We start from the raw sequence: 26,887 nt of genomic DNA on the forward strand, positions 1-26,887 counted from the left end.
CTGTGTCTGTGCAATGTACACATGTACAGATATCACAGTTTGTTTAGACTTGTAGTATTATGAAAATTATACATTTCCAATACTTCTCATTATTATGTCCATATCTTTGCAAGGGAGCATGGTGATCACACAAATGATGCATCATTTTGAAACTGACATTGAGATACACAACTTTTTCACTGATATGTTGCCTTTGTCTGTTACAGGTGATGAGATATTATCCTTTGTTTGTTTATCATTTTTGAGAAATATTATATTAATCATATTTCTGTGAATGTCTCCATAAATGAGCATCACACAATAATGGTTAAGGTATCATTTTAAAGCTGATATTTATGCAAGCAAATTAAATACAACTTGTATGAGTCTACATGGTACATTGACCAATATATTGTGCTTTGCTTTTCCAAAAAGGTAAAAAATCTGCACAATATCAACATTCCTTGCCAAATATTTAATAATAACTTTGATATGCACTATCAACATTTATACTGTTGGAAAGGTCTGTGTCTGCTGAACAACTTTCACCTTTACATTTTTAGGCTAGCTCTTATAGTTAAAGAGTTATGAACATTTGTTTTCTGTATGGTATTACAAATGGATTTTCTGAAAATGAGCTCAGGCTGCACCGTTGTTCCTATAATGGAATTAAGCAGGCTGCTTTTTCTGAGCTGCTCCGGAGTGAATGAGTTAAACCTTAATAGCTTCTAGAACTTAGATATGATTTCTTTTGACAGGTGTGGGGCAACAATAAGGAAATCACATGCTTACAGACTGATGTTCATTAGCTGAAGTCTATGGCCAGTGGCTCTATAGCCAGGATTATAGCCAGAATAAACAGTGAGGGGATGGAGGAGTACCTATGTTATGTCCCAATTCTCAATGGATCTTATCTGATAATCCTTTACTTAACCTCAGTTATCAGAGAAACACATGTTGAAATTCTTAAACTCTTCAATAACCTTTGGAGGAAATCCTGTTCATTCCAGTACTTGAAACAGGTAACCTCAATATAACCTGTCAAAAGCTTACTTTGTGCCATAACCCAAGACCAAAAGAGGAACACTTAATACCTTAGCCAAGGCTATAATGTTCAATCCCAAGATATGCACATTCTGGGCTGACATCATACTACAAATCTTGATTAATAGAGGGATTATTTAAGAAATTCTTTTGGCTCTGATGTTCATAAAGCTTTTACAGTGAATGTTCAAGAATGAAATGGGGTCGTTACCAGAAGGGAGTTATCCATCATATAAACTAGAGTGGTCCTCCTTGACTTAGGTAGCTTAGATTACATTTCCAAAACTTACATATCTGCCACAAAGTAAAAATAATCATGGTCTGTATGGTCTTATAAACTTCAGAATGTAGTCCTTCTGGGCCCAGAGCCTCTCTGACAAAATCTTTCATGCTGCAGAGTGAATCTCAGACACCAAGAAGAGAACTTTCAATACCTCAGCTTACTCCAGGGAATGCTACTTTAAACCAATGGGGCATAAGAAAAACAATATACCATCTACCAACACTATACAGCCATCCCCTGCCAAAATATACCATCCACCACCACCACCACCTCCATACAGCTATCCCCTGCCAAGATATTTATTTATTTGGTTTACATTTGTTAACCTGGTTATTCCAACTGAATTTGCAAACAAACCCATTTTCAGTGGAGACCCAAAGGGAAAAGAACCAGCAAACATAAGTAAAGATAAAGTGACAATATACAAATATTAAATAACAATCAAAATACAGAATAATTGTAAAAAATAAAAGATTATTAACTATTTGCATTGTATTCATAGTAAGCAACCCATTTTCAGTAGAGAGCCAAAGGAAAAGGGAACCAGCAAACACAGGTAAAGATAAACATAGAGGACAAAAACTATTAAAAATAACAGAATGCGAATACAAAATTAATTATAAAGAGAAAAACAAAAGAAAACATTTATGAACATTAAGGGTTGCACTGATAGCAATGGTTTAAAATTTATTACAATTGAGAGTAAAAACAAAAAGATAATGGTTGTTCAAAATAAGGACAATGTATAGACATTGATAAGAAGTGGGGGAAAAAGATAAATAGTGTGGAGAATGGGAGGGGGGGAGAAAGGAGGGGGTATAGTAGGGCTATAGTAGTAGCGCTGAGGGTTTAGAAGGTTAGTTTAAGCAGAAGTTACTAACAGAGAAATAAAGTTAGGAGATGCAACAGGTTAAACAGTTGGACAGACTAAGACTATGTGTGGTCAAGGCAACGGCATAATTTCAAGTTTAGTAGGTGGGATTTAAGCTCCTTTTTAAAACAGGGAAAGGAAAGGTTGGATCTAATATGGAGAGGGAGTTTGTTCCAATTTAGTGAGACAGAGTGTTTGTAAAGTGGTTTGCCAATATTCCTTTTGGGTTTATAAACTGAGAGAAGATATACTATCCCTACCACCATGCAGCCATCTCTTGCCAAAATATACCATCTACCACCACCATACACAGCCATCCCCTGTCAAAATATATCATCCAAAACCACATACAACCATCCCTTGCCAAAATATACCATCCACCACCATATAGCCATCCCCTTGCAAAATATACCATTTATCACGAGCATACACAGCCATCCCCTGCCAAAGTATACCATATCAACTACCATATAGCCATCCCCTGCCAAAACATACCATCCACCATCACCATACAGCCATCCTCAGCCAAAATATACCAATCATCATCACCATACAGCCATCTCTGCCAGAATATATCATCCACCACCACCATATAGCCATCCCCTTCCAACATATACCATCCCCCACCACTATATAGCCATATCCTGCAAACATATACCATCCATCACCACCACACAGCTATGCCAAAATATACCATCCACCACCACCACCATACACAGCTAACCCCTGCTAAAATGTACCATCCACCACCACCATACAGCCATCCCCTGCCAAAATATGCCATTATCCTCCACCATACCACAGCCACCCCTTACAAAATCCATCATCCACCACCATGATATAGTCATCCACAGCCAAAATATACCATCCTCCATCACCATACAGCCATCCCTTGCCAAAATATACAATCAACCACCACCATACAGCCATCCCCTGCCAGCATTTACTATCCACCACTACCATACAGCCATGCCATTCCAAAATATGCAATTTAACATGACTATATACATGTATATCCCTTGCCAAATTACGGCATCCACCATCATATAGCCATCCTCTTGCAAAGTATACCATCCATCACGACCATGCACAGCCATCCCGTGCCAAAATATACCATCCCTACTAAAATACAGCCATCCCCTGCCAAAGCATACCATCCACCATCACCATACAGCCATCCTCAGCCAAAATATAGCATTCATCATCACCATACAGCCATCTCCTGCCAAAATATACCATCCATCACCACCATACAGCCATCTTCTGCCAATATGCACCATCCACCACCAGCATACAAAGTCATTCCCTTCCAAAGCACACCATTCATCACCATCACACAACCATCCCCTGCCAAAATACACCAACCATAACCACCGAATGGCCATCCCCTGCCAAAATATACCATTCCGCACCACTATACAGCCATTTAAAGGTCATGTTGCTAAAAGCTAGGAGTCTTAACATAAAACAGCCATCTCCTGCCAAAATATACCATCCCCCACCACTATACAGCCATTTAAAGGTCATGTTGCTAAACGCTAGGAGTCTTAACATAAAACTGCACTCATTGCCAGGATTCTTTGCCCCAGAAGATGCTGGCATTTGTGCAGTCACTGAAACCTGTTTTAAAGGTGCGGGGAGCACCCCAGCCTTACCAGGTTACTTGTCCAACCATACTTTCAGATCCCAAACTGAGGGCTACAAAGTCAAAGGAGGTGGAGTTTCAAGACATACACACCTCCAGGCTGGTCAAACAGTATGATGCACAGGAGACATTCTAGGTGCAGTTAACTGTTTACAAAATACCTGTTCAAATCATAGCTAGCTACAGACCCCCAGCCATGACTCAGGAGGCCCACTCCACCTATTTGGACCTACTTAAATCAATCAAGATTCATCCCTGTACCCTGATCCTTATCAACATTAACTACCCAAGCATAGACTGGAAGACCTAGTCTAGCTCAAACATGAATGCCCAGAGATTCCTTGACTTCATTAATGCCAATGCATTGGATCAGCTGGTCGACACCCCCACAAGATGTGAAAATATCCTGTCCCTGGTACTTTGAAACATGAGTAGCGTCTGTAACACCCCTGCAGTGTCATCCTCCCCGGTAAGACCTGACCATAAAACAATCACTTTCGAAGTCACCATCTCCCCGCCAGGGTGAACAAAAAAACTTTTCCAAAGCTGACTACAATCTTCTGAGAGCAGGTATAAGCAGCTTCACAGCCACCATCCCTTCAGTTCAATCAAGCACTAGTGTTCAAGCCTACACCAAAAAAGCATATGAGCACCTATATGGTGCATGGACTCAGCAATACCTGACAGGACCAAATCATCTTCCTCAAGGAAGAGTAAACCTGTCTGGTGGACAGCAGCAATAAAAAGACTGTATAATAAAAGGACAAAATTGCTATCCAGGACCAAGAAGAAGCAAGTGCCAAGTTGGAAGCAACCTCTCATTTGTCTGAACAAGCAAATAAGGTCAATGGTGAAATCCTCTAAGGCTAACTTTGTGTCTAAATTGGCCACATCCACTAAAGGACAATCACAAGACCTTCTTTGCATATGTCCGCAATCTCAAAGGCAACTCCCAAATCTGCTCTGAATTGGTGGTCAAAAATACCACATATACAAATGTCATAGATATAGCCAACCTGCCGGCAGACAACTTCAGTGAAAACTTCACCCCCCTGCCCCCATTAGTAAATCAAGACTTCCCCAGCATCTGCCCCCTCCCCTCATCACCAGGGAGCAATTTATTAATGCCCTCTCAAAGGCAAAAATACAGCCTCCATGGGACCCGACAGCATACCTAGCTGTGACCTACATGAACTTGGGGCAAGAGCTCTCAGCACCACTAGGCACTCTATTTGACCAAAGCCGGTGCACAGGCTTTGGTCTATCACGAGCATATACAGCCATCCCCTGCCAAAGTATACCATTCCAACTACCATATAGCCATACCTTGCCAAAACATACCATCCACCATCACCATACAGCCATCCTCAGCCAAAATATACCATTCATCATCACCATACAGCCATCCCTGCCAGAATATATCATCTACCACCACCATATAGCCACCCCCTTCCAACATATACCATCCCCCACCACTATATAGCCATATCCTGCAAACATATAACATCCATTGTCACCACACAGACATGCCATGCCAAAATATACCATCCATCACCACCATACACAGCTAACCCCTGCTAGAATGTACCATCCACCACCACCATATAGCCATCCCCTGCCAAAATATGCCATTCTCCTCCACCATACCGCAGCCACCCCCTTACAAAATACACCATCCACCACCATGATATAGTCATCCAAAGCCAAAATATACCATGCTCATCACCATACAGCAATCCCTTGCCAAAATATACCATCAACCACAACCATACAGCCATCCACTGCCAGCATTTACCATCGACTACTACCATACAGCCATGCCATTCCAAAATATGCAATTTAACATGACTATACACAGCCATCCCTTGCCAAAATATGGCATCCACCATCATATAGCCATCCTCTTGCAAAGTATACCATCCATCACGACCATGCACAGCCATCCCGTGCCAAAATATACCATCCCCACTAAAATACAGCCATCCCCTGCCAAAGCATACCATCCACCATCACCATACAGCCATCCTCAGCCAAAATATACCATTCATCATCACCATACAGCCATCTCCTGCCAAAATATACCATCCATCACCACCATACAGCCATCTTCTGCCAAAATACACCATCCACCACCACCATACAAAGTCATTCCCTTCCAAAGCACACCATTCATCATCATCACTTAACCATCCCCTGCCAAAATACACCAACCATAACCACCAAACAGCCATCCCCTGCCAAAGTATACCATCCCCCACCACTATACAGCCATTTAAAGGTCATGCTGCTAAACGCTAGGAGTCTTAACATAAAACTGCCATCCCCTGCCAAAATATACCATCCCCCACCACTATACAGCCATTTAAAGGTCATGTTGCTAAACGCTAGGAGTCTTAACATAAAACTGCACTCATTGCCAGAATTCCTTGCCCCAGAAGATGCTGGCTTTTGTGCAGTCACTGAAACCTGGTTCAAAGGTGCGGGGAGCACCCCAGCCTTACCAGGTTACTTGTCCAACCATACTTTCAGACCCCAAACAGAGGGCTACAAAGCCAAAGGAGGTGGAGTTTCAAGACATACACACCTCCTGGCTGGTCAAACAGTATGATGCACAGGAGACATTCTAGGTGCAGTTAACTGTTTACAAAACACCTGTTCAATCATAGCTAGCTACAGACCCCCAGCCATGACTCAGGAGGCCCACTCCACCTATTTGGACTTACTTGAATCAATCAAGATTCATCCCTCTACCCTGATCCTTGTCAACATTAACTACCCAAGCATAGACTGGAAGACCTAGTCTAGCTCAAACATGAATGCCCAGAGATTCCTTGACTTTGTTAATGCCAATGCATTGGATCAGCTGGTCGACACCTCCACAAGATGTGGAAATATCCTGTCCCTGGTACTTAGAAGCATGAGTAGCGAATGTAGCAGCCCTACAGTGTCATCCTGCCTGGTAAGACCTGACCATAAAGCAATCACTTTCAAAGTCACCATCTCCCCTGACCCCCCCCCCCCGCCAGGGTTGAACAAAATCCTTTTCCAAAGCTGAGTACAATATTTTGAGAGCAGGTATAAGCAGCTTCACAGCCACCATCCCTTCAGTTCAATCAAGTACTAATGTTAAAGCGTACACCAAAAAAGTATATGAGCACCTATATGCTGCATGGACTCAGCAATACCTGACAGGACCAAATAATCTTCCTCAAGGAAAAGTAAACATGTCTGGTGGACAGCAGCAATAAACAGACTGTATAATAAAATGAAAAAAATTGCTGTCCAGGGCCAAGAAGAAGAAAGTGCCAAGTTGGAAGTAATCTCTCATTTGTCTGAACAAGCAAATAAGGTCACTGGTGAAATCCTTTAAGGCTAATTTCGAGTCCAAATTGGCCACATCCACTAAGGACAATCACAAGACGTTCTTTGCATATGTCCGCAATCTCAAAGGCAACTCCCAAATCTGCTCTGAACTGGTGGTCAAAAATACCACATACACAAATGCCATAGATATAGCCAACCTGCCAGCAGACAACTTCAGTGAAAACTTCACCCCCCCCGCCCCCATCAGTAAACCAAGACTTCCCCAGCATCTGCCCCCTCCCCTCATCACCAGGGAGCAATTTATTAATGCCCTCTCAAAGGCAAAAAATACAGCCTCCATGGGACCTGACAGCATACCTGGCTGTGACCTACATTAACTTTGCAAGAGCTCTCAGCACCACTAGGCACTCTATTCGACCAAAGCCTGTGCACCTGCTTCATCCCAGCAGAATGGAGGACAGCCACTGTCATCCCTCTGCACAAAGATGGAGCGTCCACCAACCCAGGTAATTACAGGCCCATCAACCTAACTAGGCTGATCTGCAAAGCCATGGAACGCATTACCATGGACCTTATAAACAAGGGCATTGATAACTTTCAAACACTTGATCCCACACAGTTTGCTTTTGTCAAAGGCAGATAATGCCTGTTAAACTTGGTTGCCTTCTTTGAAACCGTCACCAAAGCCATGGATGAGAGGAAAACAGTGCACACTGCCTACCTTGACCTAGTCAAAGCCTTCAACACTATTCCCCATTTGGTCATAATAGATAAACTCTCCCAGCTAGGCATCAACCCATATGTTACCAGATGGGTAGTTAATTGACTCACTGATAGAAGCCACTCAGTCAAAATAGGGGAAGCCACCTCTAGTAGTAGACCTGTAATGAGTGGTGTACCCCAAGGATTGGTCTTGGGGTCTCTACTGTTTGGGATATACTTTTCTGATGTGCAAGCCAAAACCAGTGGTCTGTGGCTGACCAAGCTTGCAGATGACTGCAAGTTGGGCAGTTATAAATTCCGCTAGTGATGTGAACATCCTCCAAGAGGGCCTTAACCAAACTAATGACTGGTGCCAGAAACATGGTTTCAAATCGAATGCTAAGAAATGCATCATTATCCCCATTTGAGAAAAATGGTGTCCCCTCTAATTATCACATTAATAACAATGTACTAAGTATGCAATCAGTCGTGAGGGACTTGCGGACTCAGGTTGATAGCAAAGGCTTTCTACATGGCCCACCTCATAAGTAAGGGTATTTCATCCAGGAACAAGGTCATAACATTCCTGTACTCCTCCCTTATCAGATCCGTTATCGAGTACAATGCTCCCTTTGGCAGGTACCTTGCCAAGCACATGCAAGCAGTTGGAAAGACCACAGAAGTTCCTGACCAAGAAAATCCAGGGTTTCAAACACCTATCCTTTACAGATACGCTAAAAGCCCTGTTCCTCTCGGTCTTATACAGACTGTTCAGAGGTGACCCATGTCTGGCATAGAAGGCTGTCTTAGACTCAGCCTTGATGGAGTTGCTGCATATCTGTAAGTCAGACTCCACGCAACCCACACACAAGGTCTCAACCTGGTCTGTGACATTAATAGAACTTGTTGGCAGGATAGATTTGTGTCCCAATGACTCCCCCATCTGTGGAATAAACTTCCTCTCCATGTTAAGCAGAGTACCTCACTAGCCCTCTTTAAGAGGAACATGGGCGTCTGGATGGGAAACAGAAAATATACCCCTGGGATCCCACCTGTGTCCCTGCTGGACAGAGAAAATGGTGCTGACTTTGTGGAAACATGGTTGAAATTCTTAGCTAGGCTTATAAGGGCCTCCAGGACAATAGCCTAGTATCATCCTATGAAACTATGAAATTACCCTGCAAACATATACCAGCCATCACCACCATACAGCCATCCCCTGCCAAAATATACCATCCACCACCATGATACAGCCATCCACAGCCAAAATATAACACCTACCACCACCATATAGCCATCACTTGCCAAACTATACCATCAACCACCACCATACAGCCATTCCTGGCCAAAATATACCATCCCACACCACACTATAGCCGTCCCCTGTCAAAATATACCATCCACCTCCACCAAACAGCCATCCCCTGTCAGCATTTACCATCTACCACTACCATACAGCCATTCCATTCCAAAATATACTATCTAACAAGACTATACACAGCTATCCCCTGCCAAAATGTACTATCCACCACCACCATACAGAGAGCCCCTGCCAACATATACTATCCACCACCACCATAAGGCCGTCCCCTGACAAGATATACCATCCATCACCAGCATACACAGCCATTTCCTGCCAAAATATTTCATCCACCATCTCCATGCAGCCTTCTCCTGCCAAAATGTGCCATTCACCACCAGCATATATACCATCCACTGCTAGCATACAGCCATCCCCTGCCAAATTATACCAGTCCCACCATACAGCCATCACATGCCAAAATATACAATACATTACCACAATACAGCCATCTACTGCCAAAATGCCTTCCACTACCATAATGCAGCCATCCCCTGACAAACTTTACCATCCTCCACCACCACACAGCCATCCCCTGCCACAATATACCATCTACCACTTCTACCATGCAGCCATCCCCTTCCAAAATATATCATCCACCACCACCATACAGCCATCCCCTACCAACATATGCCACCCACCTACACCATACAGCCATCCCCTATCACAATATACCATCCACCATCACCATGCAGCCATCCCCTGCCATAATATGCCATCCACCACCACCATACACAACCATCTCCTGACAGTATGCAGTGCATTTAAACTAATGAGATGATGTCCCGTTTGCCTGATTGTATGTCCTACAAGCCCCAAATAATACTGCAAGAGCCTCTAAGAATCACCTACCTTGCCAACAGATTCAGTCTGTGGAAGACTGTTTGCCACATGCACACTTGCTCCTCTAGCATCCTGATTATATACTTCATTAATTCTTTGGTGCTTTTTATGCAGCTCCTCCACATCTAAGGCCTCTCTGTTAATGCTCGTAAACTGACAATTTTTTTCCAGTTTTCTTTACAACTAACTTCTCATTTCCAGACAAGGGCTTGCAACCATGCATGTGGATGAGCTTTAAGACAGTACTTAAACACATCCCATTTAAGGAGGACAGGGATACGATCTCAGCAATAAGAGTTCCAAACTGACTATAGGAGTTCTTCTTGACATTACTAAATTCTGAATAAACCTCTCACCAAGCTTCAAGCCTGCCTTTGAGCTTTGTGGGGTGAAGAAATGTGCCCCCACTACCCCATCGCTTGTCAATAGCAGAAAGTGACCATCGCGGTAAGAAACATTAACTAGTTCAAAGGAAAGAAGAGAACTACTCAGCCAGGCCCACATTAGAATATGCAGCATTATGCATGGTTGTATCATGCTCCAACTTTTTAAATTTTTATTCATTTAACTTTGTTAACCAGGTAGGTGAGCCAGTCCAAAGACCCTTTTCAGTCATGACCCTAAGGCATTGACACAAACACTTAACAGAATAATCTTTTAGTATAATGTATTATATATTTGTTATAGAGAATAATTAATGTGTACGCAAAACACATTTGCCAAGCAAGACAGATTGTTCAGGTTGTTGATTGACAGATGTAGCAGTATCAGAAGGGAGATGTGATTTTAAGATGTATTCAGTAATTAAGGTACACTTAAGGAGGCTGCTTAGAGTGACACTCAAGGCACATTTCTGGCTTCCTTATTTATTAATTTACTTTCAGAGACTTAAAGCAAAAATGTTCTTCCTGTTTGCCCCAGCTGTTTAGAAGAAAGTCTTCCTTTAAGGAAGTGTTGTAATTTCCTAGCTTTTGGCTTAGTCCCATACATGAGCAAGACAACAAATCCTGATATGTTGTATAACTTCTGGGTGGGAGTCTGATCTTAAGCCTGGAAATCAAGAGGTTTCTGTTAAAGAGAATGGATGCCATCAAAACCCAAACAATAGTGGGGGAAAAGAATGTTGCAGTAAAAGTATATTTCTTAGGATGTTCTGGATAATAGCAGGTATTTTTTTTTACTTGGCAATCAACCAGATATTATGGTTAGTGGACTGCTCTTACAAATGTGCACTTGAGTGAAGTTGGAGAATGCCCCTGATTTTAACTCATATTTATTCTGTTATAGTAAAGTTCATCAGTTTCTGACACATTGTGTACAGTCACTAAATGATAAATATTTGAGTTGCAGGCTTCATATCACTCAGAAAACACATGCCAATGAAAAACCCATTATTATAACAATTTCTGTCCTTTTCCTGATTCTTGCACCATGAGGTTGAAACTGTGGTGAGAATGTTTAAATTTTGGCTGGCTACTGTGTGTTTGTGTAAAACTGTGTTCATTATTAGTTTTTCTTTAAATAATGCCAGACGTGTGAGATATATACACAGTCAGCAAAGTGTCTATAATTTCCAGGCATGAGGAAAGTCTGTGCATAAATATGACCTTCCATGCAAATGTTGATCACTAGCAGGGGCAGTGCCACCCAAAGTATTGTGTTTTGTTGAAATGCATATAAAATGATCATTGTTGTGTTTTATGCATATATATGTGGGAAGGTGTTGCAGTGTGTGTCCAAGAGTAACAAGGTGGTCATCATTTCATTCACTTTCCATCCCAGCCCAACTTCAGACATGCATACAGTAACAGATGTTCTGGTTTCCTCTAAAATTCCAAAGCCCTACTGTGGGTAAACTGGCATGCCTTCAATTTGCTTAGTAAAGTCTGTGGATATCATTGGCTGTTCCTGAGGTTGCTATAGGAGTCCAGAGTTACTCAACAGCAGTGGATGAATAGAAGTGTGCACTGTGTGTGTTTTTGTGCAGGCATTTCTTGTAATAGACCAAGATTGGTTGGGTAGTGTGTGTGTGCTTGTATGTAAAATATCATCACTGCATCTTATGATAGACCTGGCTTGTGAAGGGCTGTGTTAGTATGAGCTTTACCAGAGCAGACCTTTCATTTAGAACTTCCATAGATAAGTAGTGCATTCTACATAACTTCTTTCAGTGAGTCACTTGTCCTATATTATACTGAGGAAATTTGCTAAATAACTGGAAGATCTCTAGGATACACTAGCTGCTTTGCCTACTTTAAATCTTCACTGTCCAGATTTTTGCCTCAGATTTTTGGTCTGTTCCTCATAAAAAATTTAGGTTTTCAAACAAATCACTGAGGACTGAAGTGGATTGAAGTCACTAAATAATGACAAGCATTTGAGTTTCAGATACCAAATTCCTTCAGAAAATCCATGTTAAGGTAAAACATATTATTCCAGCAACTTTCTATGTTTATAAGATTAATATTTATTAAATTTAATATTTAAAATTTGTCACAGATTTTGGGATTATCTGACTTATTTTAGCTTTGTCCAGATTTCTTATGCTTAGACATTTAGAGGTTTGCCTACTTACCTGCACTGGTAGGTACACTGAGGAATATACCAAAGGAATTCACAATGGGATAGGTGAGATTAGCTCCAAAATTCATCACAATATTGAAAGCTACATGAAATAAAAACAGAACAAAAAAGTAAATCATACTTTTTTACTGTATGCCAAAAATAAATTAAATTTATTACATTTCTAAAGTATAGCAGTAGCTTTTATGCAATGAGCAAATGTCTTGAAGATATGCAAAGGATATTGATATTAAGAAAGCAATTTTAAGCTGTTTTACCTCATTTGTCAGTGCAACATCCAGATGGCACCTGTTGTAGATAAGCTAATATAAATATTGATAATTATACCACCCTGTATCTATCCTCAAATGAGTTGAGAAAGCCTCATTAACAGAATTATAGGCAAGCAATTATTTTTCACTTTTTTTGCCCAGAGCAAAGCCAATCCGGTCTAAAATGATTCAAAACTGTTGGCAAAATGCCATATATGTTGAAAAAGAAATTGCCAAATATAAACATTTATGAAATTTATTCTTTAAAGGAAAATACCAGCTTGGATTTCAAAAAATGTATTTTTTAATTGTATCTCTGTTTTCTGAGCTGTTTCATTGCATTAACATAACCTTAGGTGCTTCTTATAAAATTTTAATATGATTTTCCACAAAAAGACTGACATGGGGTCTGACTAAAGTTGTCTTCTTTAGTAATTTCTTGTCCCCTTCCCAGAATCCATTTCAAGCCTCCTTTTTATGAGTCATGACAGACATAAGGAAATTATGTTGACTTCATAGTTGTTTGGCATAAAATGACAGCAGTATGAACCACTGACATCTTACACACCTTCTGTAGCAGGAGTGCTTCCATTTTATTTCTGAATGACTGTGATATAATTTTGTTTAATCCTAAAATATGAGCACTGACAGACCCTCCCCACATTATTCAAGAGGTGCCAAAGCTAGCACTGCAATCCAGGAACTGCTAATCAACAGTGCCTGCTGCAGCACTGCAATCCAGGAACTGCTAATCAACAGTGTCTGCAGCAGCACTGCAATCCAGGAAATGCTAATCAACAGTGTCTGCAGCAGCACTGCAATCCAGGAACTGCTAACCAACAGTTTAAATTGTCTGCAGCAGTAGGAAGACTTTTTGTTATACTGAGTGTTGGAGAAATAAGTTAACATCATTCCAACTAAATAAAAAAAAAAAGAAAGTATATTAAAGAGTAGCCTGACACAACATCCAGGTGTACTTCCATAATTTCCACCAGAAGGAAATTATCGCTATCTTTCATACTAATAGGCTTGTAATCTTTGACATTAAGGTTTTCACCAACATTAAGAAGAGTGAAAATATTTGCTAGTGACTGCAATGCTTGAAACAAAGATTGGCCAAATGTAGTTTTTATTTTATTTATATAACTGACATTTGTTTACTGGGATAGTTCAACTGGGCATAAATCCCATTTTTGGTGTAGGCCCAGGGAGAAAAGGTCCATAGACATTTTACAGTCGTTCGTGTACTTAATATTAACATATGAAATAATACAAAAAAGGACAATAAATTGTGCAGTGGAGGAAAATAAAAAGACAAACACAGATAAGAAGAAAAATATATACAGGAAAAATAGAGTTAAATAAATAAAATATTGCAATTTATACAAAACTAAACATCAAGAAAATTGTAAAACCAAGAAAGACCAGGCAAAACCAGATGAATGCTCTGCTTGAAACAAAAGTAAATCCAATAATCCAAGAAAAAGCAGTGCAAAATGATGTCAGAGCCAGGTTTCATTTTAATAATAAACATACTTAAGCACTTTCACAGTACAGACTCTGCTTCCTCAGACGTACAAACTAGAACAAATAAACCATACTTTATATAGGTTGAAAGCAACATATATATTATATATATATATATATATATATATATATATATATATATATATATATATATATATACACACACATCTTAAAAAATGTACAAAAGCAATAAATACAAGAGTCTAAGAAGTGTGTGAAGACATATCAATATATACACATAGATATACTACCTAGAAACATGCCATTATAAATCTATCTAAAAAGAGGTCTGGCTTTCAGCAAAGGTTTTAAATGGACTTTATCGTTTAATCCCTTGCCATTGTCAGGTCTTAAATCTCATTTCACTATTTTCTGTTTTATTCCTGACATCTCCTAACCTCCCATTCTGTGAAGTTCTATCAATAGACAAAAACTTAAACCGATAAGTATGGTCTGTGTCAAGAACATGCTTGGCAAGGGCACTACTCAACGTACCATTCCTGACATAATAGAGGTGTTCACGTATCCTATCCCTGAACTTCCTGTCTATCTTGCCCACACAAAAGGAATATGTTTCAATTCAATAGCTGCCACCCGTATTTCCAGAAAAAGAATTTGGTTAAGGGCCAAATGGTCAGGTTATCAAGGATAATAAGTAATGACGTGACGTTCATCAAAGAGATAGACAAATTTATGGAAATGTTCCAAGATAGAGGTTATCCACTATATTTGTTAACAGATATGAAGAAAGAAGTGATGGTGAAAAGGAACAAAAATTTTAAACCAATTTTAAGGTATGGAATGGAAACGGATGTAGGTAAAAAGGAAAATAGGATTGAAGCATTAATATTACCTTTCAGCGAAAATACGGGAGCAGTTTTTAACGCAATTAAAGAGGTATGGGAAAAAATATTCAGCAACAAAATTGACATTGTGAACATTTTAGGTAAGGGTCCGAACATAATATATAGCAGGGGAAAGAATTTAAAGGAATATTTTGAAAGCAATAACATCAATCTACCATACAGGAATTCTAGAATGAAAAAATGTGGGTTATGCAGAACTTGTAGGTTTATTAATGACGGTCCCTATGTTATGGTAAAAAATTTCAACAGATCTATTAGATGTCCTGGGCATGTGAATTGTAATACTAAGATGGTGGTATACCTGGCGACTTGTCTATCATGCCCAGCATACTATGTGGGTAAAACCATTAGAAAACTAAGGGAGCGTATTATGGAACACACGAGGGACATCAAAAATAAGAAGGTAACTAGTTTACATAATATGTATTTTTAACATGATAACTTATTATTTTTTGGTAACAGGAACACATTAACATTGTATCCATTTGTAATGTATTTTTAGTTTTTCAACAATTTATTTTACGAAGGTATACACAAGTGTTTTACGTAGTTAATGAATTTTTACAAAGTATTAAGGCGTTGTATTTTTAAAATGTATTTTTAAAATATATTTCCAAATGTATTTTAAAATATATTTTATAATCAATGTTAAAAACAATGAGATTTTTTAGCATTAATTGACTGCTTGACAATTGGAGCAGTTATGTGACTGGATGAAGGTCAGTGGATATGTGTATTTAATGGGAACGATGAAAGAGTTCTTTTATCTCTGAAGAAACCCACGGAATAGTTGGGTGAAAGCGCTTAGTTCATCTATAAATTGTAATAAACAGTTTAACTGGATCGCTTTGTTATTTTATTCTAAGTTTTGAGTGACAGTTTTTTTTTTTTTATTAGAGAATGACTTAATCACAAAAAAGAGAAGTATGATGTACTACAGAGGAGGGGTGAACAAGGGTGAAATTTCAGGTAACGTGACATACATATGGGGAAAGAGGAAAACATAAACTGAAGTAGGGAGAAGTAGGAGCTGTAGTAGAAATTTTGGAGATAAGAGAAAAGGAAAAAAAGGAGAAAGAAAGAAGAATGAAAATAATTGATAATTTCAGCCTGGTGTAAGACAAGTACACAGCCAACATTTGAATAGGAATTCTTTTAAAAGAGTGTTTGAATAAATCAACCTATGGATTTTTTTTATTTATACATTTTAATGAGTTGTTTTTCATATGAGCAAAGTAGGCAGTTTGGAAGGTAATGGTTAAGAATGGAGCTGGTGTCTGGAATGTACTGTCCACTGTAAACTGGTCATTCCTACACATATTACCCCTTAATGAGCCTGTCCAAAGCTTCAACAATTTATTCCTAGAAACCTTTAACACCTTGGCTCTCAGAGAAAAATTAGGCTAAAATGTAATTATGCACCATGGCTAAACCAGGCAACTTAATCACTTATGAACAAGAGAGACAATGCCAGGAGAGCATAGAAAAAATAAAAACTCAACTTTCCACCTATATAAACAGCTTTGCAACCAAACAAAAAAGCAGGTCCTACTAGAAAAACATTTTCTTTTATCAAAAATGTCTGAGCAACCCACATTCCAACCCGAAGAAATTCTGGCACTCAATAAACAAACTACTATCTCCAGGGAACCCCTCTTCACCAAACCCTTTCCCTGACAAACCTTCTAATGAAACTGCAAGCCTACTTAACAACTTTTTCATCAAAACAATGAGAGGAAATTCTACAGAACCCTCAAATTACAGGCTTATTGCCATATTATCCTCCTTATCCAAGATACTGGAAAATGTGTACATAGACAAATACTAAACCACCTCTTAGGCAAACCTAATCACACCCACATAGCACGGTTTCCGACCCTCGCATAGTGCTACCACTGCCTTTCTGTCTTTCACACATAACATTGCCCAAGCCACAGATAATAATAAACTCATATCAGCTCTATTCCTTGACCTATCCAAAGCATTTGATACAGTTTCCCATCCCATCCTCCTAATCAAACTTTCCAACCTACAACTCTCTACCTCCACTACCTCCTGGTTTAACATCTTCCTCTCAAACAGATATCAGACCATCAGATGGCAAACATCCTTCTCCCCTTTCCATCTTGTTAAGACCTGGGTTCCCTAGGGTTCTATCCTGGGCCCCCTACTTTTTAATATACTTACAAATAACCTCCATGTCTCCTGCCACCACTCTACCTTAATACAGTACGCAGATGATTCCACAATTTTTAACGCCTTCAACAATATTCAAAATCTCCACACTGTCATTCAACAATCTCTGCACCTTGTAGAACAATGGCTAACTGAAAACAAGTGGCTTCTCAACCCCAAAGAGACCAGGCTTCTTCTTTTCCTTTCAAAAAAACTCAAGCCAGCTAAAGACAACTTCACCATCTCATCCATAGATAACCCAGTTATCACCACCGACTCAAACACCAAATTGTTTGGCATTACTATAGACGACCAATTAAAATTCAACCTACATATCTTAAACTGTATCAGTACTGCAGCAACAAATGTATACATAACAAATCTAGACCTATATTGGCTCAAACATTTATTCACCATCCCTGCTGTATGCTGCTCCCATAGTTACTAACTTCCAAAATAATCTCTTAACCAAACTAGAAACCACCTATAACAAGATAGCAAGATTTGCAGCCAGTAATAGCTACAAATCTCATCATTGTATATCTGTGAAAAGCTTAAGATGGCCTGAGCTCCCCTACATGCTTCAAATATCACAACTACAAATTACACACAGCATCCTATATAGCCTCAAATCCTTGCCCTGCCCTTACATCCATAATTACACCCTACACACCCAATCGTGACCTCAGAAGCACACAACAAATCCTTCTGCAGGTGACCAAGCCAAAGAAAAATATTGGAAAAATACTTTACAGTCATTCAATTGCATACTCATGGAACAAACCTCCATTGTCCCTTCGCTCCACAACCAAAAGTGGCAAATTCAAAAAGCAACTATATTGGATATGTACTTGTCAGTAAATTACCTAATTAATTTTTTTCTTCTCTCAATTAACATATCTGCCTGGTATCTAGCTAAACTGTCTACATAAATTACTCTCTCTGCAGTTAGTACCTATACTATTACATGTATCTTTGTTGTTAAGTATTTTACAACTTGAATTGTTAGATTTTTCTTATTTTTAATTACTTTCCTGGAGCTTTTCTCCTTGGCTCTCCACTGAAAAAGGGCTCTCTGGGCCCAGTTGGGCTAACCCAGTTAACAAATGTAAAAATAAAAATAAATAAATAATAAATAAAATAATCTGAGAACCTAAAAGATTTCAGACATGCTATAGTAGTACTGAATGGATGGCAGGTAAAGGGTAGCAGATCAGGGTAACCATGGCACTTTTGCCATAAAGTGTCCCTGGATGAAGATACCCAATTTAAATTGGTTGGACAGCTGTTTTGTGAGTTGGCAGGCCAGAAGAGTTGAACATAATCCTTGGTTAGAGTTGGGTGAAGGGCTAGGTAGTATAGATACCTAGTCTGAAATGTAGTGTGAGAACTTGGATCCTGGGTAAAGTCAGGCCATTAGGCCTACAGAGAGAGAGAGAGAGAGAGAGAGAGAGAGAGAGAGACATCAGACCTAAAAAGAGTCAGTTGCTTCTCAGAGAAGAGGGAGTATGGAGCCTCCATAGAGAAAGTTAGTTGCCTCTCTGAGCAGAGTGAGACAGGCCATAAGACCTAGAGAAAGACAGGCCCTTGAGCTTAGAATGAGAGGCAGAGAGAAAAGAGATCAGGGGACCTCACTAGAAAAGTTAGCAGAGGTAAATTGCCTAACTGACTGAAAAAGAGAGAGACATTTGTAGACATTTGTAGCCAACTGAGGGCTTCCACATCAAATAAATTGTTGACAACAGACAAGGAAAAAGCTGCAGTCATGGACCGGAAACACAGGGACTAAACTTGAAGCAAGTCTGTGATCTTTTCTATAGTTTATTGTTGTGAAATGTAAGCAATATGCTTCAAAATTTTTGTCACTAAATGTATGTGTTTAATATAAGAATTCAAATTTCTGTTCCAAATCAACTATTAATTTCAACCTCAAAACTGTTGGTGTTTTCACTATTAAGAGAATAAAATGAAATGTTCTGATGGTGAAGAGGCACACTAACTGCAATGCAGCAATGGTGAGCTGCTTTTTGAGTTTCATTCCATCCAAAACCCCTTTTCCCATTTTTTGTACATGGGGTTGCGGGCCTCTTCAACACTGACAATCATCTAGAGCCAAGGTTTACACTGCCGGATGGCTAGCCCTGCCACAATAGTTCTTTCACAGTACACACTCACACACACACACACACACACACACACACACACACACACACACACACACACACACACACACACACCTATGGTTAATTAAGAGTGTCCAATCCACCTACTGCATGTCTTTGGAATGTGAGAGGAAACTGGAGCACCCAGAAGAAACCCATGCAAACAAAGGGAGGACATGCAGACTCCACACAGAAGAGACCCCACCAGAGATTCAAACTGGGAACCTGTTGCTGTGAGGTGACAACACTGTCCACTGCACCACTGTTAAATTTAGTTCCTTGAACAGCTAACCAAGAAAAAGTATACTATCTCACAATAGATTTAGTGGATTATCACTGAATAAGCTATACGAAATAAACACAGCTTCTGTTATTGAAGCCTATTATTATAACAAAAAGGCCTAAGACCACTAATATAGTTTATAACTAATGTTCTCACCCAGTTGAGATTAATTATATTTTTAACAGAATAAGACAAAAAAATAGATGTTATACTCAATGATTGGGACTATCATTTGAAATTCAGAGAACCACAACAGCACAACAGCAGTCTTTGAAATAGTGAGATTGTCAGTGTGAAAACTGAAAATCTGACATGATCAGGTCTGTCTTCTTCAACCAGTTGGACTGAAGCCATTAATTTTCAGACTGCTCAGCATCTGAAATTTTTCAAGATGGCAGCTTCTTTCATGTTTCATAAGACTTTTGTGACTCCCTTTCCAAATCTCTTTGGGCACTCAATGAGCTCACATGTACAGAAGTGGCCCCAGGCTACTTCAGACAGTTTATGAGAAAAGGTTTTCCATTATTACCTTTGTGCAGACTATTGCTGTGCACTCATTGTCTTCCTGCCATTTATTATCCTTTTAGATTATGAGACATTTCTAGTATACCGTTTTTGCCATTGTCTCTAGAGTGTCATCACTGAGCCTTAGCAGTTTGTTCATTAGCACTGCCTAAGGTAGTTTATTGCCTGCTCTGCCCATTTTTTTGTTTATTAAAAAGGTATTTTGTTATTGTTTTGGTTTGGATAGATCTACCTATGTTTGTTCTTGAGAGATGATTACTGGTCTTAGTGCTTGTTTTATGCTGTTCAGGTTAATAGTAGAACTGTCTGTTCCTTTTGGACTCAATTGCAGTGTGTTTCTACTTAATTGCTGGTTATGTTTTTTGCTGCTAGTACAGTTATGGATAGAAATGGATTTAGAAAATGTGTTAAAGGTGGATAGAAAGTTCTTCCCCAGAACTGTCTGAAACAGGTTTGTTGGAACATCATAGAGCCAAGAAGAAAGGCAGAAAAAGAATGAAGAGAAAGGCACGTAATATAAGCATGGAAAATAAAATACATGTTTTCCTCAGAGGATTCATCATGACCGCCAGGTAACATATGATAACACATAATCCAGAATTACATCTATTATCTAAGTCTGTTAGAGCACCATTTATGTACATTTCTAGGAGGAGTAGCGGATTAGATACACCCAAGGGTTGTTCAGTTCACAGTAGCTGTTTCATGGGAACATTAGTGAGAATCCCAAACGTTGAGGGAACAGAAGACACACTTCCCTACTTAGATCTGCTAGGCATTAGAATGGCCAGTGCTGACCATCTCCCAAGCTTTACCCACCCCAGCATGAGGAGATTTATCTGGTGGCCTTTCCTCATTAAAGACCTCTTACTCCTGCCAGCCTACTGGGTATCCTCCTCTTTCTCCCTTTCTAATTCCCCCATTTGCTCTCTTTGTATCATCAATCTATTTCTTTCCCTTGAATACTAGTCCCACACACTCAAAAGGTCTCCTTCAGCATTCTGAATTATGAAGACACGCTATTATCAGGTCTGTAAAAATAAACATGTTTACTGCCTTCCCTCATGGACAGCTACTAGGGACACATTGACCATGGGATCAGATTATTACTGCATTAGGAGGTTCATGTTTTAGACAGAGTCCTATTCTAGGCTGCTGCTCCCCTGGAATACACAATTAGGGAGTTGATTGTTCCTTATGACACTCCTTACGATGTTCTGTTTTTCTTGTTCCAATATGATCTACAAAGCAACATACCCCAATGTGGATAACCTCATTAGTGGTGTTCATGGTGGTCTCCTTTCCACAGGTTGGACTCTGAGATGCTAGATACAATGGGACTATTATCAGCTGCATGACAGAGCATATAATCCCTTGATATTCAGCAGTCACACACCTATATCCAAAGCCACGACAAGTATCTGCATGCCATATTTGATGCAGCATAAACATCCAGGCATTCATCCATACCCTGGTTCACTCTTCTGTATTTTATTTTTATTTTACATTTGTTTACTGGGGTGGTAAACTAATCATAACTTAACAATTTGCAGGTACTATCAGTGTGTACCAGAGAAAATCTGTGCCATTTTCAATAAATATTTTGACTATAGGTCATATATTAATAATTATATTAGTATCATGAACCAGACGCTGTTTATATAGTACTCCAAGATAACAAATGAAAGTATACACAATGCTGAAAAATTGTTATACTACTGATAACTGGTGTTCAAGTAGCAGTCATTCATAATTAATTTAATTTATTTGTCCAGTAACTATGCAAATCTACATACCATTCATAATTATATAAATATCTCAAAAATGGAGTGATAGCAACAAAACTGCTTTGTAGCTAAATGTAGATCACATCTGCATGAATAAAAGTCACAGTAATTTTTGGGGTTTATCTGCTATGGCTACAGAGATATTAATACGTGTTTGCATAATTATAATACGTAAATGTATATATTTACTTATTAAAAATTATGTCTGGCAGACATATTAATGTGACTACAGTAAAGAGGAAGGTATGCTGAATAACTTCTGTATTTAAAATATTTCATTTTTTTTAAACATTTATACTTTGTTTACAGGTAGGTTGCAACACTGTATTCTCAGTATTTTATCTCAAGCAAAAGCAATCCTGGCAGGAACTCAGCATGTGTCAGGAGGTATGAAATTTCACTCAGGTTAAAATACGAGTTAATTGATGTAGCGGCAGTTATTAAAGAAATGCAAATTATAATTCAGATGTTCATATTACAGGTTTACATCATGGTAGACATTCTGTGGGATAATGCGAATAAGGGAAGGGGAGGTGGGGAAGTTACGAGGCATTAATAGCTGCAAGAGAGAAATAGGAAGGCTAGAGGATGAGAGTTACTTATGTCACATGGCCTCCTGTGTGGTGAGTACAGTTTGATTTGGTGTGGAGGAAGTTTTTGAGTTCAGCTCTGAAGGTGGGAAAGGGGGACTGTAGTTACTTTAGATGGTTGGAAAGGGATACCCATACTTTAGGAGCAAGGATGCAGAAAGAGTGGTCAGTGCAGTGTAGCCTGGATTCTGGGGGGGGTGAGGATGTTGTTTGGGAAAAGCACCTGAGTTTGTTGTTTGTGTGTTTAGTATAAAGTTTGGCAACTAGGCTTGAGACATTTGAAGATGAGAGGGTTCAGGGAGAGTTAGTGATGAAACAACAGATTTTATTTTTGATAGTTTATAGTCTGTAGTTTGGAGGAGTTTTTCTTAGAGGCTGCAGCTCTTATAGGTAGTCCATATTTTAGTTGGGCCAGAATGATTCCTTTACTTAGGGCTTCCCTGGCTGGTTTGGATAAGTAGGGTGAGAGTTTCCTGGTCCACAAGAGAAGTGAGTTAACTTTTGCCTGAATCTTTTCTAAATGGGTATTGCATATAAATTGAAGTATTTGAAGAAGCTGGTTGTTATTGGTGTTTCACAATGGGTGGTGATACTAAGTGAGGTGATTTTTTAACATTTTTGGATGGTGCTAAATAGCATGCTTTTTGTATTTGTGGGATTAGTATATGGTTAATGAGCCAGGAGTTCATGGAGTTAAGATCTTTTTGCAGTTGACGTTCAACTGTAGGGTGTTTGTGGCTGGACCTAAAGAATACCATGTCATCAGCCCAGAGGATGAGTTGTAGAGCAGGAAGGCCACGATGTAGTTGGTTAAGGAAAACAGAGCAGAGAAGCTAGGAAAGAACCTCGGGGTGCTCCCACAGAAAGAGGTACAGGCTGAAGGAAGAGACTCATTGAAATGTGAAGAATCTGACAAGAAATCAACCAGGTGAATGCATAATCAGTGTCAGTGGTGCAACAAGTAATAACACTTGCCTTTAGTGCAGAAGGCTATAAGTTCTATTTCCACACCAGGTAGATTGATGGCTGACACTGCAATACAATATGGCTGTACCAGATGATGTACTCCTGAACGTATCATCCTTCAAATGAGATGTTAAATCAAGGCCCCATCTCCTTGAGTTGGTTGTAGCTCACATAGATGTAGAAAATCTCATGGCACCTATTGAAAAGTATAGGGTCCTCTATTTAACAAATACCTGTTACTATATATAACATTAAACATTTTCTTATCAATATTCTCAACATAATATTTGTTTTTGTTCTTATAAAAATATATTCAATCATATCCATATTAATATTTTCATAATCATTAACTCTTCTAGATAATAAACCTCTTCTAATTTTTTCCATAATAAATCAATTCTTTGACATTTCAGAAAGACGTTCAGCAGTTTCTTTTTTACCACAATAATGACATAGCCTTTCAGTTATTTATTATAAGGCATATTCATTTTAACTGGCAATTTCTTTATAGTCAGTTTCCACAGAAAATCATGACATTCAACAACTTTATAACCTATAATTTCTTGTTTTTATAGCTCTCATTTTAATTTGATCTAATTCTTTCCATGGATATGCAAAAATATTTCTGCATTACTTTTATACCACATTTTCTCTTATCTTATAAATCCTCCACACTTATTCTCCAAATTATAATTTTTCCTTGATATGCTCTTATCTCATTATTCATATGCTCTCTTTCTGTTTTATAATTTTTCATCATGTTCTATACTTTTTTGTATTTACCTTTTAATATTTTACTTATTAAATTTTCATTCTTATCTTTTAACCATTTAAGTATTTTATATACATTCATAGGTTCATAGATTCATAGGTTGGTACTAGGCTATTGGCTTTAGGGCCTATGCAAGCCTAGCCATAACAATTCCCTGGATATTTCTTCCCACAATATTTACTTCTCTGGACCCCTGTCTAGCAGGGCAACTGACATGATCCCCGGTGTGAATTTCCTATCTCCCATCCAATCATTAAGGTTCCTTTTGAAGAGGGCAAATGATGCTCTCTGCTTGACATGTATGGGCAGTCTATTCCAGAGTATGGGGAGTCTCTGGGTCAGAAACCTATCCCTCCAGCATGTTTTGTTCATTGTGATGACAAGGTTTAGATCCCTAGAGCATGTGGCTCTGAGGGATTGGGATTTCTTTAAGTGGAGCATGTCCAACAGCTCAGGGTTTGACATGGCCTTGTATGTTAAGCAGAGATAGCCTCTGAGTAGATGATATGTCACAGAGTATAGCTGGACTTTTTTTAGATGGTCAGCATATAGCATCTGCTTTAGGCCTGTGATTCTTTTAGTGAGGTATTTCTGTGGCCTTTCCAGCTGTTGCAGATGTCTTGTGAGGTACATACCAAACGGGGCATTATACTCTGTAATGGGTCTAATGAAGGATGAGTACAGTGGGACAATGACCTCCTTTTTTCTGGATGAAAAGCCCTTCGTGATGAGGTGGCGATGTGGTTATCAAAAGTGAGACTACTGTCCACCTGTGTTCCTAACTCTATCATCACACTTTCGATGTTTAGTGTCCTGCCACCTATGTGGTAATTCATGGGTACATGTTTTTTTTCTAAAGGGGATAACTATACATTTCTTGGCATTAAGCTTGAGCCCATGGCTTTGGCACCAGGCATCTGTTTCTGTAAGGCCCTTTTGTAGAATATCCCCATCATTTAGGGATGTAATAATGGCTCCAAGTTTGCAGTCATCTGCAAACTTTGTTAGCCAGAGTCCCTTAGTGTTGGCCTGTACTTCAGAGAAGTAGATGCCAAACAAGAGTGGTCCCAGGACTGAACCCTGAGGTACTCCACTTGTCACTTGTCTGGAGCTGGATTTGGAGTTGGGTACTTTTACAGTGTGGGTTCTGTCAGTAAGCCAGTTGGCAACCCATCGAGTGACGTAGGGATTTATGCCCAGCTTAGTAAGTATATCTATGATTCCAGAGTGGGGGATGGTGTTGAAGACCTTGGCGAGGTCCAGACCTATCTGTGTGGACCACCTTACCCTCATCTACTGCTCTGGAGACTGATTCAAAGAAGTCAGTCAGATTCAGGAGACAAGATCGGCCCTTCACAAACCCAAACTGGGTGGGGTCCAGTGTTTGAAGGTTGCCAATGTCTTTGTTTATAAGTTCCATGATAATGCGTTCCATGCCCTTGCAGATCAGGCTTGTCAGACTGATGGGACAGTAGTTCCTGGGATCCAAGGTGGATCCTCTCTTGTGCAGCAGGATAACTGTAGCTGTGCACCACTCAGTGGGCACAAAGCCTGAGGTAAGGCTATGATTAAACATGACACTTAGATAAGGTGCCAGTTCATTTTGTAGTTCATGTAGTACACAGCCTGGGATGTCATCTGGTCCCATGGATGCTGTATTCTTAGCTTTGGAGAATGCAGTTTCTACCCGTGTGGCCATGATTATCGGAATTTGGCAATCTTTTGGTATTGAGATGGGCCCTTTAGGGGGTGAGAGGGGGGTGAAGTTGGCACTAAATCGATCTGCCAGGATATTGGCAATATCCTTGGGATCAGTATATTTAATGCCATTCTGTTGTAGCTCAGAGCAGATCTGAGCATTACCATTTAGATTCTTGACATAATTATAGAATGCCTTGTGGTTGTCTTTGGAATCTGTGGCAATTTTATTTTCGTAACTAGCTTTTGAGGCTTTTATGAGGGATCTCAGCTGCTTACTGAGGCTGGTGAGCATAAAGAATATGGTTTATCAATCTCAAACCACCATACACTTTTTCTGCATATGACACTTTTATTTTTATTGGATTGTCAAGACCACCATATAAAGGAAAAAATAACATTAATAATTTCATTTTAAGTTAACAAAGACATATCATACACACTAGCTAAATATGTTAGATTTCCTAAAACAACTGCATTCAACATATACACTTTCTTAAATGAAAGCCTCAAAGTTTTCCAAAAATCACACATAATTTTATTTTTTTATAACATTTTCCCATTTGTTGTAAATCAAATGCAATACCTCCTATTCTACCCTCATACCCTAAACATTATTTTTTTCTCTATATTAAGACACATACTGATTTT

At 39.2% G+C, this 26,887-nt stretch overlaps 1 protein-coding gene across 1 annotated transcript in view; it reads right to left on the bottom strand.

Annotated features, from left to right (window-relative positions):
- Positions 1 to 26,887, bottom strand: part of LOC122792718 (putative thiamine transporter SLC35F3) — a 780,977-nt gene that overhangs the window by 66,055 nt on the left and 688,035 nt on the right. The window contains exon 5 of the mRNA XM_044060302.1: positions 12,627 to 12,716. Within this exon, the coding sequence (XP_043916237.1) occupies positions 12,627 to 12,716 (90 nt within the window). The remainder of the gene's footprint in view (positions 1 to 12,626; positions 12,717 to 26,887) is intronic.

This window comes from Protopterus annectens, chromosome 2.part0 (genome assembly GCF_019279795.1).
Source record: "Protopterus annectens isolate FY-2018-M chromosome 2.part0, PAN1.0, whole genome shotgun sequence".
NCBI lineage: Eukaryota > Metazoa > Chordata > Ceratodontiformes > Protopteridae > Protopterus > Protopterus annectens.